Genomic DNA, 17950 nt, shown 5'->3' on the forward strand with positions numbered 1-17950 from the left:
ATTACAATAGCATTGAACTTCTGTTTAAAAATGAGTATTTAAAATGTGTTTAACTTTTGTTAGTTTTTATATTACTTGGTAAGATGATTTCTTTGATTGTGATTGATACTATATTTTTTGCATTTTGGAGGTTCTTTAGTATTTAAAAAGATTCTACTATCAGTTAGGAAAGTTAGAAAATAACCAGCTATAACTGAAAATATAATTCATTCATTTTGGGTGATAGTGTACATTTTAAGTTGAAACACTTATCTGTGAAGATAATTCATCGTCATATTTCCAAAAACAGAGGAAACTTTTACACTAAATTTAGGAGCAATTTTTTAAATAATTCCAAAATGCAATTTGTGTGGAAGTAAAAAATAATGACATTCACCATTATTACTGGTACTGTTTCTGTTACCTGTAACAATAATGGAAGCCTATTTGATAATCTAATTTGATAATTTCAATTAGCAAATGATTGTGTGGCTCATGGTCTTTTAAACTGTATTTGCATGGTCTGCATAGTGCATGAACGATGAAAATGGTCAGTGAACCAGGTTATGGATCTCTTTTAAAGAACCCCTGTATATAAAGTAATCTGGTATCATTAGCTGCTGAAAACCTTTGAGTTGACTTTAAGCCAGAATAGTTTTTATTCATTTGATTCACTCAGTAAGTGTCTATAGCATATTGTGTGCATGATGTAACAATTAAATGGTAGCGTTAGAAAGAAAAGACAGAAGTCTGAACTTATAGTGTGAACACATTTGGGTGCGACATATCCTGCATTTGGTGATCAATTTTGCATGAGAGAAACTTATTTTATCCATTCACTCACATGTTATTTGGTCTGTGAAATGTGAACTTTTGTTAAATGAGGACTTTTGATAAGTCAGGATGTTACTTATTTACAGTGCAAGAAAGATAATAGTAAAACATGTTGGCAGATCAGGTGATTCTTTCACAACAAGAAAGGGTGTTTTGGAAGTCAGATTAAGATCAAATGCAAAACAACAACAACAACAACAACAAAGGTGACAGTATGCCTGAGGGCTCCATGGCGTGTATCTACAGGTCCCTGAGAGAATGCTTGTTGCCTGGTCAGGGCTTCATTATTTTTTCTTTATTTGTGCTCTTCTATTATCTTGGACCCATTAAGGTAATTGCAGGCTATCTAACATCTCATATTTCAGAGATATCATTGCTCCTATATAATGGAGACTTGCAAGATGCTTTAGCCTCATGATAGTGCATTTAAAATATCGCTTAGGATATATTACATCTGACATATTGTATCTGTTATGTGAATGATTTTACACTGACATTTAGCTGTAACATTAGTGAGTGATACTTTCTTATTTGGAGCTTGAAGCAGCACAGTATTTGCAAATTTTAAGAAATGAACAAGACAGAGGTGAGGAGAATAGAAGAGTAGGGGAATCTTGAGCTTACCTCATCCCAGAGACACACTGAAATAGCAGCTATATCTATAAAACTAACTCTGAAAATGATGTGAAGATTTGCAGAACAAACCTTCCACAATTAATCATGGAAGGAGGCCACATTGAAAAGGATAAAAAGGGCAGGGACATGGTTGGGAACCAAAGCCCCAGTAAGACTAACTACAAATTGAAGGGACACCATAACATGGTGAAGCAACAGGATCAGACCCTACATCAGGCACCCACAACACTGGGGTTGTTCACTGGGAAGACAAGTTCTCCTAACATCTGGCTATAAAAACCAACAGGACTTAATTTGGCAAGCTTTGAAAATTAGGGGGGCCTAACTCTGGGTACATTGAAAATCAGTGGACTTAGCTTCAGAAAGGCCAAAGGGCCATAGGAACTGAGACCTTCTCTACTTAAAGAGCTTGTATAATAAGTAACCCTACTGACCCAACACAGCATATAGCACAGTTTGAATAGCGCCTAGAATATATGTGGAGAGCTATTGACTGATCTTAGAACATGGGCTGGAGGGACATGGATCTATAGGAAATTTCTTCAGAAACCAAAGTGTTGGAAGATACCATTTCTCTCCCCTTCCCCCAACCTAGATAGGTGGACACTTGTGGATATCAGCAGGAACACCTCCTATCTTGCCAACACCATGTACCCCAACTCACGTTTCCCTGCAGACCCACCCCATCTCTTCCACTTCAGCAGGCATTCCTCAAAAGGAGCTCCTGCCCTTATATGCTGTGTGAACGTCATAGCAGGGACCAATGCCATTCCAAAGATACTCCTGCCCTGTGGATAGCAGGAAATAATCCTCAACACCAGCACATGGTCAGTTCAACAGATGAGCATTTTAGCTGGCCACTCAGAGAGAGCACCCTGTTTACTGTGGCTGTTGCTGTGACAGCCATACTTAGTGGGGAAATCTGATCTGACTGCCAGCCCTAACTACCAACAAAAGCAACTCAGGGGGCCACATATGGAGGGTACTCTGCCAGTTGCTATGAACACAGTTGCAGCAAACAGAGTACAGACAACTAGCCTGACTGCCGACACAAACTGTCAAGAAGCCCATGATTATTTCTGACATGCCCTACAAAAGCACAAGGACTAAACCCTGTCCTGTGAAATCACAGCAGGTAAGACCATTCATTGCAGCTAACTGGACAAAGTTCAGTCAGCTAGTAGATTAGCCACAACAGCAGTGCTCACACAGCCAATATCCAGGAGACACCCTAGGAGCACATGGTTCTGGTGAACAGGGGACATTGACTACCACGCACTACAAGACCTCTTCTTCACAAAGCCACTATTAATACGAGGAGAGATAGCTGTGCATCCTCATACCTATAAACAAGCGGAGTTAGGCAAAATGAGGTAGAGGACTATGTCCCAAATGAAAGAACTGGACAAAATTGTAGCAAAAGAGCTAAATGAAATAAAAATAAGTAATGTGCCTGATAAAGAATTCAAACTAATGGTCATAAAGATACTCACTGGACTTGGAAAAAGAGTGGTGGATCTCAATGAGACCTTCACCAGAGAGTCAGATAATAAACAAAGAACCAGAGATGAATAATTCAATAACTGAAATAAAAAATATACTAGAGAGAACCAACAGTAGGTTAGAGAATGCAGAACACATAAGCATCTGGAAGACAGAGTAATGGAAAGCAAACGAGATGAACTACAAAAAAGAAAACAATGAACGATAAAAAATTAAAGCATGGATAAGGGGATTCAGTAACATCATTAAGTGTAATAACATTCATAATATCTGGGATCTAGAAAGAGAAAATAGAGAAAAGAGGAAAGAAACTTATTTGAAGAATTAAAAGCTGAAAACTTCCCTTCCTGGATAAGGAAATAGCATTCAAGTCCAGGAATCACAGAGAGCCCCTAACAAGATGAACACATGGAGGTCCACACCAAGATAGATATTAATTAAAATGGCAAAAAAAGTTATAAGAAAGCAAAAATTTTAAAGCAGTAAGAGAAAACCGTTATATACAAGGGAAATCAGTTGTATATCTATACACTAATAATGAGATAGCAGAAAGAGAAATTAAGAAAACATCACCATTTACAATTGCATGAAAACCAATAAAATATCTGTGAATAAACTTAACCAAGTAATATGAAAGACCTATACTTTGAAAATTATAAAATATCAGTGAGAGAAATTAAAGACAACACAAACAAATGGAAAGATATTCTATGATCATAGATTGGAAGAGTTGATATTGTTAAAATGTCCATATTACCCAAAGCAACCTACTGATTTAATTCAGTCCTTCTTAAAATACCAGTATAATTTTCCATAGCACTAGAACAGTCTAAAATTTGTATGGAACCACAGAAGAATGCAAAGAGCCAAAGCAATCTTGAGAAAGAAGAACAAAGCCGAAGGTTCACAATCCCAGACTTCAATAAATACTACAAAGTTGTAGCAATGTAAACAGTCTGGTACTATCATGGAATCAGACATATAGATCAAAGGAACAGAATAGAAAGCCCAGACGTAAACCCACAACTATATGGCCAGTTAATCTTCAACAAAGGGGAAAGAATATCCAATGGGAAAAAGACACGTCAACAAATGTTGGGAAAACTGGATAGCAACACACAAAATAAACTAGACCAGTTTTCATAACATACACAAAAATAAGTACATAATGGATTAAAGACCTAAATGTGAAACCTGTAACTATAAAAATCCTAGAAGATAGCACAGACAGCAATTTCTCTGAGATGAGCTGTAACATCTTTCTAGATATGTCTCCTGAGACATGGAAAATAAAAGCAAAAATAAACTATTGGGACTACCTCAAAATAAAAAGCTTCTTCAGTGCAAAGGAAACAACTAGCAAAACTAAAAATAGCCTATTGAATGGGAGAAGATATTTACAAATGCATATCTAATAAAGTTTTAGTATCCAAAATATACAAAGAGCTTCTGCAACTCAACATCAAAAAACAAAAAACAAAAAACAAAAACAAAAAAACCCAAATTAAAAATGGGCAGAAGACATGAACAGGCATTTCTCCAAAGAAGACATATGGATGGTCAATAGAAACATGAAAAGATGCTCAACATTACTCATCATTGGGGAAATGCAAATCAAAACCACAATGAGATATCACCTAACACCTGTCAGAATGGATAGAATCCAAGAGACAATAAATAACACTGTCGGTGGGAATGTAAATTGGTGCAATTACACCAATTTATGGAGATTCCTCAAAAAGTTAAAAATAGAAATATCGTATGATCCAGTCATCACAATTCTGGGCATTTATCCAAAAAATACAAAGCATTAATTCTAAAGGATATATTTTTATTGCAGCACTATTAACAGCCAAATTATGGAAGTAGCCCAAGTGTCTATCAATAGATGAATGGATAAGGAAGATATGGTATTCTCTCTGTCGGTTGGTCGGTCTGTCTGTCTGTCTGTCTCTCTTTCTCTCTCACACACACACACACACATACTGAAATACTATTCAGCCATAAAAAATAATGAAATCTTGCTATTTTCAACAACACCGATGGAGCTAGAGAGTATTATGCTAAGTGAAATAAGTCAGAGAAAGACAAATTACCATGTGATTTCACTTATATATGGAAGTTAAGAAACAAACAAATGAGCAAAGGGGAAAAAAGACACAAACCAAGAAACAGACCCTTCACTATAGAGAACAAACTGATGGTTACCAGTGAGGAGGTGGGGAGGGAAATGGGTGAAATAGGTGATGGGAACTAAGGAGTACATTTCTCATGATGAGCACTGAGTAACATATGGATTGTTGAATCACTGTATGGTACAGCTGAACACTACTGGATTTAAAATACTTAAATGAAAATGAACACACTAATTTGAAAAGATATATGCACCCCTGTGTTTACTGCAGCATTATTTATAATAGAAAAGATATGGAAGCAACCCAAGTGCTTCTTAGTAAGTGAATGGATAAAGAAGATGTGGTATAAATTTCAATGGAATATTATCATTGATTTAAAAATGGGATCATACAATTTGAAACAGCACGGGTGGACCTAGAGGGTATTATTGTAAGTGATATAAGCCAGAGAAAGACATACCATATGATTTCATATATATATATATATAATTAAAAAAGGGAAGAAATAAAGAGACAAAAAAAAAAAGACTTATATACAGAAAACAAATTTGTGGTTGCCAGGGAGGAGGGGTGGGGGAATGTATGAAATAGATAGAGGAGTCTAATACATATAAACCTTCAGTTGTGAAATAATGAGTCATGGAGATGAAAAGTATACTGTAGAGAATAAAGTCAATAATAGTGTAAAACATTATTTGGTTGCAGGTAGTGACTACACTTACAATGACAAGCACTGTGTAATGTATAGAATTGTTGAATCATTATATTGTACACCTGGAACTAATACAACATTCTGTGTTAGTCATACTTAATTTTTGTTAATGAACAAGACATATTCCTTCTGTTAAGAAACTTTCAGTCCAGTGGAATAAATAAGATACCCAAACAACTATAGTGGTATGGGAAAGTGACATAAGATACAGATATAAAGAAAAGAGGAACAGAAGACATTTTTGTCTTTACGGACTAGAGAATGCTTCAGAGACAAGGTGTCAGTTACATTGTACCTTGGAGAAATGAGACTTTGGAATAGTGTGGCTTATGATGTAAAACAAGGAAAGCATGAGGTATGTTTGATGAATGATTCTCAATCTTTTCTAGTAGGAGGGTCCATTTGTAACATAAAAAATATTTTCATACCTTCCTCCACAGCATAGTAATGAAAACACTTAATAGCTGCTAATTGAGAAAATACAATTGTATATATGGCTTTTCAAACACTAGTATAGTACTGGCCTTGTAATACATCGCCCAAGTATTAAGAAGCCACTGACAATAAATTCATGTTTGAGAGAGTAGTAGAAGGAAATTTAGAGACATAAGTTATGGTTTGATCAAGGAAGGTCTTGAAAGGGTAGGCTCTGAAAATTAAATTGATAAATCCTCATTCCCAATTCAAGTTCACCTTGAATTATTCTTTATCTTCTGTGTCAATACATTGTGGCAGACTTTATGTGACAGAGGAATTTGGGGAAAATATTCCCTTTTTAGAAATTTTGCCAATTCTTCTGTTTATTTTGTGAAAAAAATCTATTAGCGTTAAGGCTTTAACATTTTTAAATATTGCACTTTTGAAAACATATCTTGCTGCTTAATCTCAGTAAGCCAGACTACTAGCAATTAACAGTATCACATTGCAACAGTGCTTCGCCTTGTTTTCTACCTTTGAAGCATACCAAAAATATCTTTTGATTCAGGGACAGGCATTGCATATGTGACAAAGGAGTTTTTCTTTCGTCTCAATTAAAATGGATAAATCAAATTACTTCCCCCAAAAAAGTGATGGGAAAGAAATGAGCGTAGCCTATGAGTAAACTCCAGTGTTGATACTGTTATAAAGCCTTTCAACAAATGATTTTTCTAACATCCTATTCCACTGAAATTACTATTGCTAATGTCAACAAAAATTTTTTTTTATTAAGTCTAATGAGTACTTTCAGCCCTTACCATGTTTTGCATGTCTCTGGAGACACTGATGAAGTAATCATTTCTGTCAAATATTTGTACTTTGGAATTGATCATTTCCTTTCAGGTGGATATGTTTCTCTCAATTTACCTATTTTGTTTCCTTTGTAGATTTGTTCTTCCAATCATACTATAAATTTGGCATTTCCTGAGTTCCATCTTCTACTCCTGTAGTTTCTCATTCTACACAGCCTGGATGAACCCATTCATAGCCTTATCTTGAACTACCACTATATTCTGATGACTCCTAGATACATAGTATCAAGCCAGACCATCTAGTGAACTATCGAACCATCTATTTGAACTATTTATGTATTTCCACATGGATGAATTTCCAAGTCAACATGACCTTCTACTCCATAAACCTAAAACCTTTATCTTGAAATGGTGCCTCAGAAAGAATCTTGGGTATCCTGAGCTCACTTTCCTCCTTCACCACCTGTCCAATTAGTTATTAAATTTTGTCAACTCTGCTTATTAAATATAGGATTCATTATACATACCACATCCACTGGCACTGCCATGACTCAGTTTAGGTCCTTGTCTAATTTCAGTTGTAGCTCTTTGACTAACCCAATTACCAGTTTCACCCTGTCCCCAAGCAATCTTCTTCTGCCACCAGAATCATCTTTCAAAAAACAACTGTAATCAATTATATAGTTCCCTTTCCTTTTCATAACAAAGTCCAAATTTCTTAGCCTTGACATTCAAGATTCTTCTGTGATTTTGCTCCTGAATTTACAATGTTATCACTCATTTTTCTTCAAGCAACTCTAAGGTTCAGTCCCCCCAATGCTCTTTGTTTAGTGTCCTGGTTTCTTTTGTCCGTTTTGTTTCTCTACCTGAAGATCCCTCCCCTTCCCCACATTTCACCCTTGCTGGTTCCTAACTAGCCCTCAGGATTCTAACCATCTATCACTTGAAGTGTTCCCTGAACTTTCCCAGACTGAGTCAAAGACCTCTTTGCTCTACCACATCATTCTTGCCTTTATCAACCATACTACTATCACTCTGACTTATTATTATGTTCTCATTTTTTTCTGTCTCTAAAGTGCAAGTATTAAAGGCAGAGTCAACATCTTTCTAGTCTTTATTGCCTAATTGCAACCATAATGCTTCAACCCAAAGGGGTGCTTAAAGAGTATTTATAGAAATTTAAATTACAGAATTGATATGGAAGGAACTATGCTACTTTAAATCATTAGCCATCAAATCCTTACTCATTAAAAAAATCATATATCTGTTGGTGATGATACTTACAGTGCTGTAACTTTTCTATGCTCCTCAAAGTTCATTCATATTTTGTGTCAGAAGGTGCTGAGGCATTTAATGCTCTGCCTTTGTTGTAGATAAAATGTTTCAATGCATGACAGTTTTTATAGCAGCACAATCTATATATTTTATCAAAACTCTGGAGGTAACACAGGAGAATTAGAAGATCATACATGCCATGTGTTACCACATAGTTTATTTTTTTAAGCATTAAAGATTGAACAACTTGTAACAGCTTTTGTCAGAAATTATCAGGTCAAGGCACTTAAAAGGAAAGTGTATTTTTCTTTACTATTTGCTAAACACAATTAAGAATCATCCATCACTTCTCTATGTGAAGTTTTTCATTTTGATCATCATTGCAAATGTACTGACTTTACCTGATCATTATCATCAATGGGAGTTTGATCTCCGTGTTCCCGTCTTTGTTTTTCAGTATAAAGTAATGAATGATATTACAGTTAATGGGGGAAAAAAATTACACTTCTGTACCAAGCATGTTCAAGTCAATTTAACAGTGTACATTTATCACAGATAAGCCCTCTAAACGGTGGCTATTTTAAAAAGCCCTTTTCTGGGTTCTTTTTCATTCTGTTAAATGGAGATAATACACTTTCTGCTATAAATATTGGCAATTTCAAAAGTTTTAAGTTCTTTCAGCAAGATTTGCCTTTTATATTATAATCTATTAAAAATGTGCTTTATTTTACATTTTAGTAATCCCAGAATGCAAAAAGAAAAACAAGCAACTTCTGCAAAATAAAGGGCGGGATAAAGTAGACACATACATGTAAATATAAGCGGAATCTGTTTTTTAAAAGGAACAAGTGGTTTAACTGTTATATAAAATTTTTTAAATTAGAGATTAACATGAAACAAAGGCCTAGAGTGGAAAAAAAAGTAGCATAATAAGTCAAATATTTAAGTAGTATGAAATACTTTCTTCAAAAGTATAGAATTGATTAAGAAAGGGATAAAGAATAAAAATATGTTCCTGAAGATGATAGTGAATAATTTGCTAATGTTTTAATACCTTTGACTAATTGAGCCTAAATTTCTATGAGACTGTCATTTTTCATACATAAATATGTAATTTATATACATATCTAATGACATATATATAAAATGTGTAATCTGGAAAAATAAATATTGGTATATACCAAATGAAATATGTATTCTGGAAAATGTATATTTCAGATAGAACACTTGCTTTTTTCTTTGAATTTTATTGCTATTACTAATATTTACCCTTTAATGTTATCACATAGGTTCTATAATATAGAAATAAAATATATAATATCTATAAATATATATTTATGGATATTAAGTTCATAATATATAATGAATATATGTATTATATTATGTAATATATAAAATTTATTAACAAATATATTTTATATTTGTTAATAAATTTGTTGATGACTATATAATATATAAATATATTAACAAATTTGAGCATATTAATAAATATGTATTGATACATATATACATTTATTTTTATGTATTAATATATAAAATGCCTCTGGATCTTATTTTGTTTAATCCCATAAGCCTGATTTGTGGCTTTCTCAAAGCCGTTTCTCCATCAGCAATTCTATTATAGGACTCATTGGTAGAATAATAAGCATCTGACTAGCGTGCTAAAATATGCATAATTATCCCATTTGAGTATCATAGCCACTGTGTGAAGTAATTTTCTTTATCATTTTGATTTTACTTTGAAGAAATATAGATTTAGCAATAGTAACTGATTTATACAGGTGGCATTCAGTAGAGCCAAAACTAGAACTTGGGCCTTCTCTCCAGAACTGCTTCTGATTTAAGGAGATAGACCAGCAATAGGCTGATCTATATATGTGTCCCTTTAAAGAGTTTTGCTTTGCAAAAAATTATGAAAATTTATTAATATATTATAAAATGATTCTAAATCTAATCATAATATATAGAATCAAATTCTAATCATAATATAATATAATTATATTAAAGGAATCATCCATTTTCATAAAGCCTATAAAAATTGGTTATAAGCATCCTTTCTGTACATTTTTATAGTTTCTATGGGTCTGTTGTGTTAAAAGTGATCATAAATTTTGAAAGAAATAATATATAGACATGAACTTGAAGATACATGTATGTCATATGAAAATAAATAATTATGAAAGTTGCATGCCACATTTTTCTTGCCTAGTTGTTGAGGGAGTTTTTCTGCACCTGAATAAATCAGGATGTAAGCCAAAAAAGCTAAGTCTGTTGCAGGTCTCAAACTCACAAACCATAAGATCATGACCTGAGCTGAAGTCAGACACTCAACTGACTGAGCCACCCAGGCATCCCTCCATATTTCAAATTCCATTTGTTTAACTGCTGTGTAGACATTTCAAAAGTCGCTCCAACATATCAAAACTTATGATTTTATCCCTAACCTATTTCTCCTCCTCTGTTTTGTCTCAGTAATGCGATTATCCTCCACCATTCCTGCAAAAATACTGAAATATCTATTAGGCTCCTTCTTTCTCCTATCTATATACAATCAGTTGTCAAATTTCTTTGATTTTACCCTTTAAATATTTCTCTGATGTACTCTCTCCTCTGTATTCCTATCTGTTGACTTATCTCAGACTTTTATCATCTCTCACTTGGCCTTTGGCAATAGCTCCCAACTTTTTTTCTGTAACTCCAGACTTATTCCTTTGAATCTATCTTCCATATGGCTAGCAAGGATGCCTCCACAACACAAATAAGGCTATGTCATATTGTTGCTCCTTAATAGACATATCTGACCATAGTCTCCATCTCCAAATTTACCTCTTTGCCTCTCCCTCCTATAAGTTCATCACTGCTGGGCTGGATTTCTTCTGCAAAGCAGCCAAAAAGAGATGGAAAGAAGGTTTTGACCATTTAAGTCAAGGCATTTGCCCTCTCCCTGCTATCTTCCCTCTGCCACCAATACCGGAGAAGGATGGATGCTCTGTTTCTCTCTCTCTCTCTCTCTCTCTCTCTCTCTCAACCTTTTAAACGACATGATATTTAAAGTGAGACTGGGTTAAGTTCCAAAACACAAAAGTGACCATAAACTATGGAATCTACCTAAGACATAATTAAAGGATTGTTAAATAAAAATAAAATACAATTGAAAGCAGTGGTTTTACAAAATAAAACGTTTATTTTTATTTTAATATTTTTTTAAATTTTTATTTATTTATTTATTTATTTATTTATTTATTTTACAAATAGTTTATTGTCAAATTAGTTTCCACATAACATTCAGTGCTCATCCCCACAAGTGTCCTCCTCCATGCCCACCCCCCCTCCCCCCCCCATCCATCAGAAATATTTATCAGCATTCAAGAGTCTTTCATGGTTTGCCTCTCTCCCTTTCCCCCACCATTTCCGCCCTTCTTCTCCCCCTTGTATTTTTAAAGTACAAGGCAAGATTCTTTAACAAACTGATTATAGTCTGCTTGAGCACGATCTCTTTGGGAGTTTTCCTGACTTCCATCCCAATTCCTGGTGCACATAAGTATGTGTTTGTCTCTCCTGTTGACTTATGAGTTTCTTTTAAGGGCAAGGGTTGGGTCTTTAATTTTCCCAACCCTACCATTTTAACACTGCACCTAGCAGACAAGTGATTCTCAATAAATGAATATTGTATGTATGAATGATGGATGACTGCCAATTAGTGAATTCACAGAAATGCTATTTCATAGTGATCAATTTTAATGACTTCCAATGTTATTCCTTTTTAATTTCTCAGGTTCTATTATTTATTAATATTTCTTCATTTATAGTATAAAATATACTGAAATTAAAAACAACATATTCCCTACGTACATCTACTTTCAAATTTCTATGTATTTTCAACATTTTAACACCAGTGATTTGGGGGATCATTTTATTTTTTAATTTGTTTTGTAGGTTTTAGAAATTTACATATTGATGACCAGATAACTCTCATCCAGTATTCTTGGATGAGCTTAATGGTGTTTGGACTAGGATGGAGATCTTATAAACATGTCAGTGGGCAGATGCTATATTTTGCACCTGATCTAATACTAAATGAGTAAGTAGTAACTTGGATTTTTGTTCTTATTGTCACATAAGTGTATATGTAGGATAATCTTAAAAATTATATTTCAATAGATGCTTATACATATAGTAGCCTAAATAATAGAATTTTCCTGAAAACGTCATCAGATTTACCTCAGGATGTAGCTTGATATAACAAAATTAATAAAATTGTATCATATCAGTAATTTGATATTTAGAAGTTTCCCCTTTTGTTTCAATGTGTGGAAGTCCTCTCAAATCCATTTTTTTAAACTTCGAAAATGTGTCAAGAAATATGCTTAAAGATAAAATGAAATTTTTAGTTTATAAAATTAAAATTTTATACCTTTGTACTGATGAAGATAATGATGCAAATTAGAAATAATTTTGCTTGAAAGTATTGGCTTACTTTTAAAAAGTAAAGACTTTTTACTTCAAAAAGTGTGTCTCCTCCTAGAAGAAAAATCAGTGGTAATTTATTTTAGAAATTAAAAGATAAATATTTCAATGTTTTCGGCTGTATTTAAGTTACTATAATTAATTTTCTTTGTATAATCTTAAACTGAATAAGAATCTTTTCATGGAAATATTTATACCATTCTAATGATGAATGCTGACTCAGAATTTTATAACATATTAAGCTACTGTATACGTCTTTATAGTTAACAGATAATTTTCATATATTTTAATTCATTTTGCCCTACAATCCCTTGAAATAGGTAAGGAATCAGCATCCTTCATTTTGCAGTTCAGGAAACAGGCTCAGAGGAATTGCATATCCTGCCAAAGAATCTAAGTGGCAGGATTAGTTTTAGTTCTTCTGAGTCAAAATCTAGTTTTCTTTTCATTATTTGTGTTAGCTGTATTGTGACTAATACAGATATTACATAACACATAGTTGAGAAAATACCTTTAAAAAAGGTTCTCAGCCTTCAGAACTAGTGTTTGGCCTTGTCAATTATTTAATCTTTTGTAAGGTTCTCTAGATAACCAGACATTTCCCCTAGAATAGTTTAGAGTATTAATGTTCTGCACTAAACACTCTGAACTGAATATACTAAACTGTTCTACAGTCTTCAATTTCTGTGGGCTGAATCCATTCTCCTATTGGATTACACACAAAATTTTATACATTTTAACAGAAGAAGATCCATACATAAATGATTTCCTCAGCTCCACATTCTTAACTCCTTAGGTTTTTAAATGTAATAATAAAAATGAGAAGCAACATGTATATATAGTATGAATTTCTAACTTTAAAATTTCTTAACTTCAAAAAATTCAGTATTGCAAATGATTTACTTTATTAGTTTATTTTGTTTAAACTTAAAACTATTGATTGTGTTTACAAAGAGACATTTTCAATAGTATATAAATTACCAAATGTCATTTTCTCTGATAAATTACACAAATTGGCTAAGACACCATGTCTGTGTTTTTTCCCTCTTACTTTCTCTTGTGTGTATTGTGTGTGATATAAGACAGAGGATGAAGGAATCATCATTCTATTCATTATGCCTCACCATGTGGCAGATTCCACAGGAGTTTGTCAAGCTTCAAGTTAGCCAAGAAGAGTTCCTGTGTATGAAAGTATTGCTACTTCTTAATACAAGTGAGTGACTACAAACAACTTTTATAAGATATTTACTTTCTTAATGTTTAATTCATTGGGAAAGTCTTAAATAACAATATGATCATATGCTTATACATGAGGTATGAATCTTAGATTGTGACTGCAAAGGAGAGCCACCTAATATACTGTCATAGATATTAATAAAATTCATATTTGTCAGGTTTTACATGAGAGTAAAATACCCCACCAATTCAGCCAACTATATATTTTTCACATAAAACATGATTAAATAACTTTTTCGTATTCACCTAATTAGGTATTATGAACTAGTTAATATTGCATGAATGCAAATGATCTTCTTTCAGTTCCCACTCCACAAAGAACTTACTATATAAAATACACAATTTTGTTTGGAACTATACTCTTTATGTCAGAATAGGCTATTATAACACATATGTACAAAGATCAGTGGCATAATGCAATATCAGTTTGTCACTCATATTTACAGTCCAGTGGGTTAGCAAGAAAATTCCACATTCCTCCCCTCTAGGGACTCCACTCTTACATAGCAGCTTGTTCTCCAAGCTCCAAGTGCAATAGGAAGTAAGCACTGAGTGAGAAAAGATTTGGAAGTAAGGCCTAGAAGTGTTATATGTCACTTCTACCCGCATTCCATGACCCATAGTAACTGTAGGAGAGGCTGGGAAGTACACTCTAGCTATACACCCCAAAGAAACATGAAACATTGCATTGGTCACCAGAAGGATAGGCAAATATCCATTTCACTGTTTCTCATACACAAAGAACACACATATCTCTGCCTCAGTGGATTTCCAAGGATCTGGGTGGGAAAATTTTTAAAAACTGCTTTTACTTTTCACCTTTTTCTGTGCCCTTGGAGTATGCACAGTTATGCTCAGCCTTTGAATTTCTGAATTGATCCTTCTGTCACTCACAGTGATTTGAAAGAGAACCACTGGGAGCTAAGACCTTAGATGGAAGGTGAGCCAAGGGTCTTTCTCAGTAGCATCTTCTCAAGGACTTCTTTCTAGTAGCACAACTCTCAAATAGTGAAAGGGTGGGGTACATATCAGGAGAAAAGGCCAAAAAAGTGCTAAACCCTTAAAAAGGAAGTTTTCCTCATGAAAGTCTGTGCAAAGACAGGGGAAAATATAGGATCTAAAGATCCATAGGCCTATCCCCCTACCTTGAAAACACTATTTGGCATAGAGATCTTCAAGCCTAATTTGATAAAAGATCATGAAGTGAGCTAAAGTATTGATATGGAATTAGCCAAGAGTGTCAACTAGAATAAACTTAATATTACAGTGGTTAACTCCTATCCTTTTCTTGACAGTAATGAATCCTATAGCAGTTATGTTATAGATGATCCTAGATTTCCCAAATTAGTTGATATCAGTAACATAATTCTATATTTATAGACAGGCTACATTATGCTGGAGAGCCAAACGACCCTAAAATCCCAGCAGGCTAACAACAACAACAAAAAATTAAGTATATATTTTTCCTACTATATGTCCAATGCAGATCAACAGAGAAGCTCTGCTCATTATTGTCACTCAGGTGCCTAGGCACATGGGAACTATATCTTGACATACACTTCTCCAATCATTAGAGCATTGGCAAGGAAAGAAGTGGTAAGGGAAGGAAGTGCTATACCTATAACTTCTATTCCCATACCATGAAAGCAAGATTCTTGGCCCCTTACAGCTTCAACAAAAGGGAAAAACAGCAATATTTAGTGACTAGTACTTATGATTTCTACAAATTCTAATAAAAATCCTAATGGAATTTTTGAGGAGAGACTTGGCAAAGCTTTTGGGAATTCATTTTTAAATCTTAAAATAAGTAGGTAAGTAATACAAAAATTTTGAGGTGTAGAAGATAATTAGAAATCTACACTAATTAATACAGCATAGGAGAATAGATACATTGAATTGTTAGTAAAGTCAGATGAGTATATATTAGAACTTAATATACTGTAGTGGAAACATCACAATCAATTAGTATGGAGAAAATAAATATTGTTAGGAAAAATCAGTTTTATAATTGAGGAAAACTCAGTTTGGATATTTAGCTTAAATTATATCCTAAAATAAATACTAGATAGTTGAATGAAATGTACACACTTTAAAAGTTAAACACACATCATAAGGAATATAAATGATTTTGAGATTTCAAATACGGAATATCTTTTTAAAAATAAATGCAATGTATTGGAAAATTGACAAAATAAAAGTTCAATGATTTGATACATATGTATTTAAACCTCCAATTTGACATTAAAAATTAAAAGACTCCAAGAAAATATGGCAAGTTGAACACACCATTGTTCACTCTAAAACTACACTAAACTATTACCAAAGGGATTTTTTAAGAACTAAAAGTGAAAGAGGATGAGAGCCAGCAAGCAGAACTAAGCTCACCTCGCCCTCATCTCTCAGAACATTGTCATCCAGGTTTATATTCTCTAGACAGGAGAATGAAAGACTCTTCTCTGCAGAATCTGCTAATAGTATGTGTTTCTCTTCGAAATTACTCAGCCAGATTGCCCTGACCTAAAGCTCAGTCAATAAGTGCTACCCATTGAAACAGAACTATGAATCAGCCTTTTAGTTTTGCACGCTTGAATAAAATAACTGAGGAATCTGAGGGGGGCCTTTGACATCAAAGACAAAACAGAAAGAAAAAAGCAAATTTGGAGAAAACAGAGATGATGGAGGGAGGTGAGAACCTCAAAAATATTTTTAAAATACATTCCTCTTTAGAAAGATGAGAGAACAGTTTGCACCCAAGAAATAATTACTGGATACTGTAAGAAAAGAATAACACGTAAAAAGGAAAGAGCTCTTGGAAATTGAGTATATATATATATGTGTGTGTATATATATATATATATATATATATATATATATACATACACTCAATAGCATGAATATATATGAATATCTATAGAAATATATGTTTATATATATGGAAGCAAAATTTATAGTACAGGCATTGGCAGACAAAATTGGAAAACCTCTCGAAAGTGGAGCAAAACCCCAAAAATATAGAAAATCAGAATCAAGGAGGCCCAATACCCACTTAGTTGGAGGACTAGAGTGAAAAGGAAAATACATAGGAGAAAAGGAATCATAAAGGAAATAGTCTTTTCAACAAAAGTTATTTGGAAAACTTCCTTCAAAAAAATGAAGCTGGACTCTTATTAACTTAAAATAGATCAAGACCTAAATCTAAGAGCTAAAACTATAAGACTATTAAAAGAAAACATAGGAGTGCCTGGGTGGTCCAGTGGGTTAAGCGCTGAACTCTTGACTTTGGCTCAGGGCATGATTTTGACTTTTGTGAGTTCGAGCCCTTCATCAGGGATTCTTGCCTGGGATTCTGTCTCCTCTATCTCTGCCCCTCCCCCACTCATGCTTGCGCGCTCTCTCTGAAAAAATAAACTTAAAAAGAAAAGAAAAGAAAAGTTTTATGATGTTGAATTTGGCAATGATTTCTTGAATATGCGACCCAAAACATAAGCAGTAAAAGAAAAAAACAGTTAAATTGACTTCATCAAATTTAAAATTTCAGTGCACCAAAGGTCACCATAAACAGAATAAAGTCAACCCACTTTATGGGAGAAAAAAATTGAAAATCATGTATCGGCTAAAGAAAAAGTATTAATATCCAGAATATATAAAAAAGTATAATTTAACAATTAAAAAAATTTTAAATAGACAAAGGCCTTAGTTGACATTTCTGCTAAGAAGCTATACAGATAGTCATTAAGCACATGAAAAGATGTTCAACATCATTAGGAAAATACAAATCAAAACCACAGTGAAATACCACTCCATAGACCCATCAAGATGATTATTTACTATCAGTAAAACAAAATATATATACTATGAAATCATAATATACGTCAAAATCGTACTGTGTACTATGTGACTCAACTGTGGCAGGATTTAACATGACTAAATAATAAATATTGAAT

The 17950-nt window shown here is 33.5% G+C and overlaps 1 protein-coding gene across 2 annotated transcripts in view; it reads left to right on the forward strand.

Moving 5' to 3' along the window:
• The window catches only part of PGR (progesterone receptor), an 83769-nt gene that overhangs the window by 53165 nt on the left and 12654 nt on the right, over nt 1-17950 (forward strand). For both annotated transcript variants that reach the window (XM_039221798.1, XM_039221799.1), the window contains 2 exons: nt 12240-12384; nt 13853-13983. In XM_039221798.1, the coding sequence (XP_039077729.1) occupies nt 12240-12384; nt 13853-13983 (276 nt within the window). The remainder of the gene's footprint in view (nt 1-12239; nt 12385-13852; nt 13984-17950) is intronic.

Source organism: Hyaena hyaena, unplaced genomic scaffold, assembly GCF_003009895.1.
Source record: "Hyaena hyaena isolate Hyena2069 unplaced genomic scaffold, ASM300989v1 scaffold_1018, whole genome shotgun sequence".
Lineage (NCBI taxonomy): Eukaryota > Metazoa > Chordata > Mammalia > Carnivora > Hyaenidae > Hyaena > Hyaena hyaena.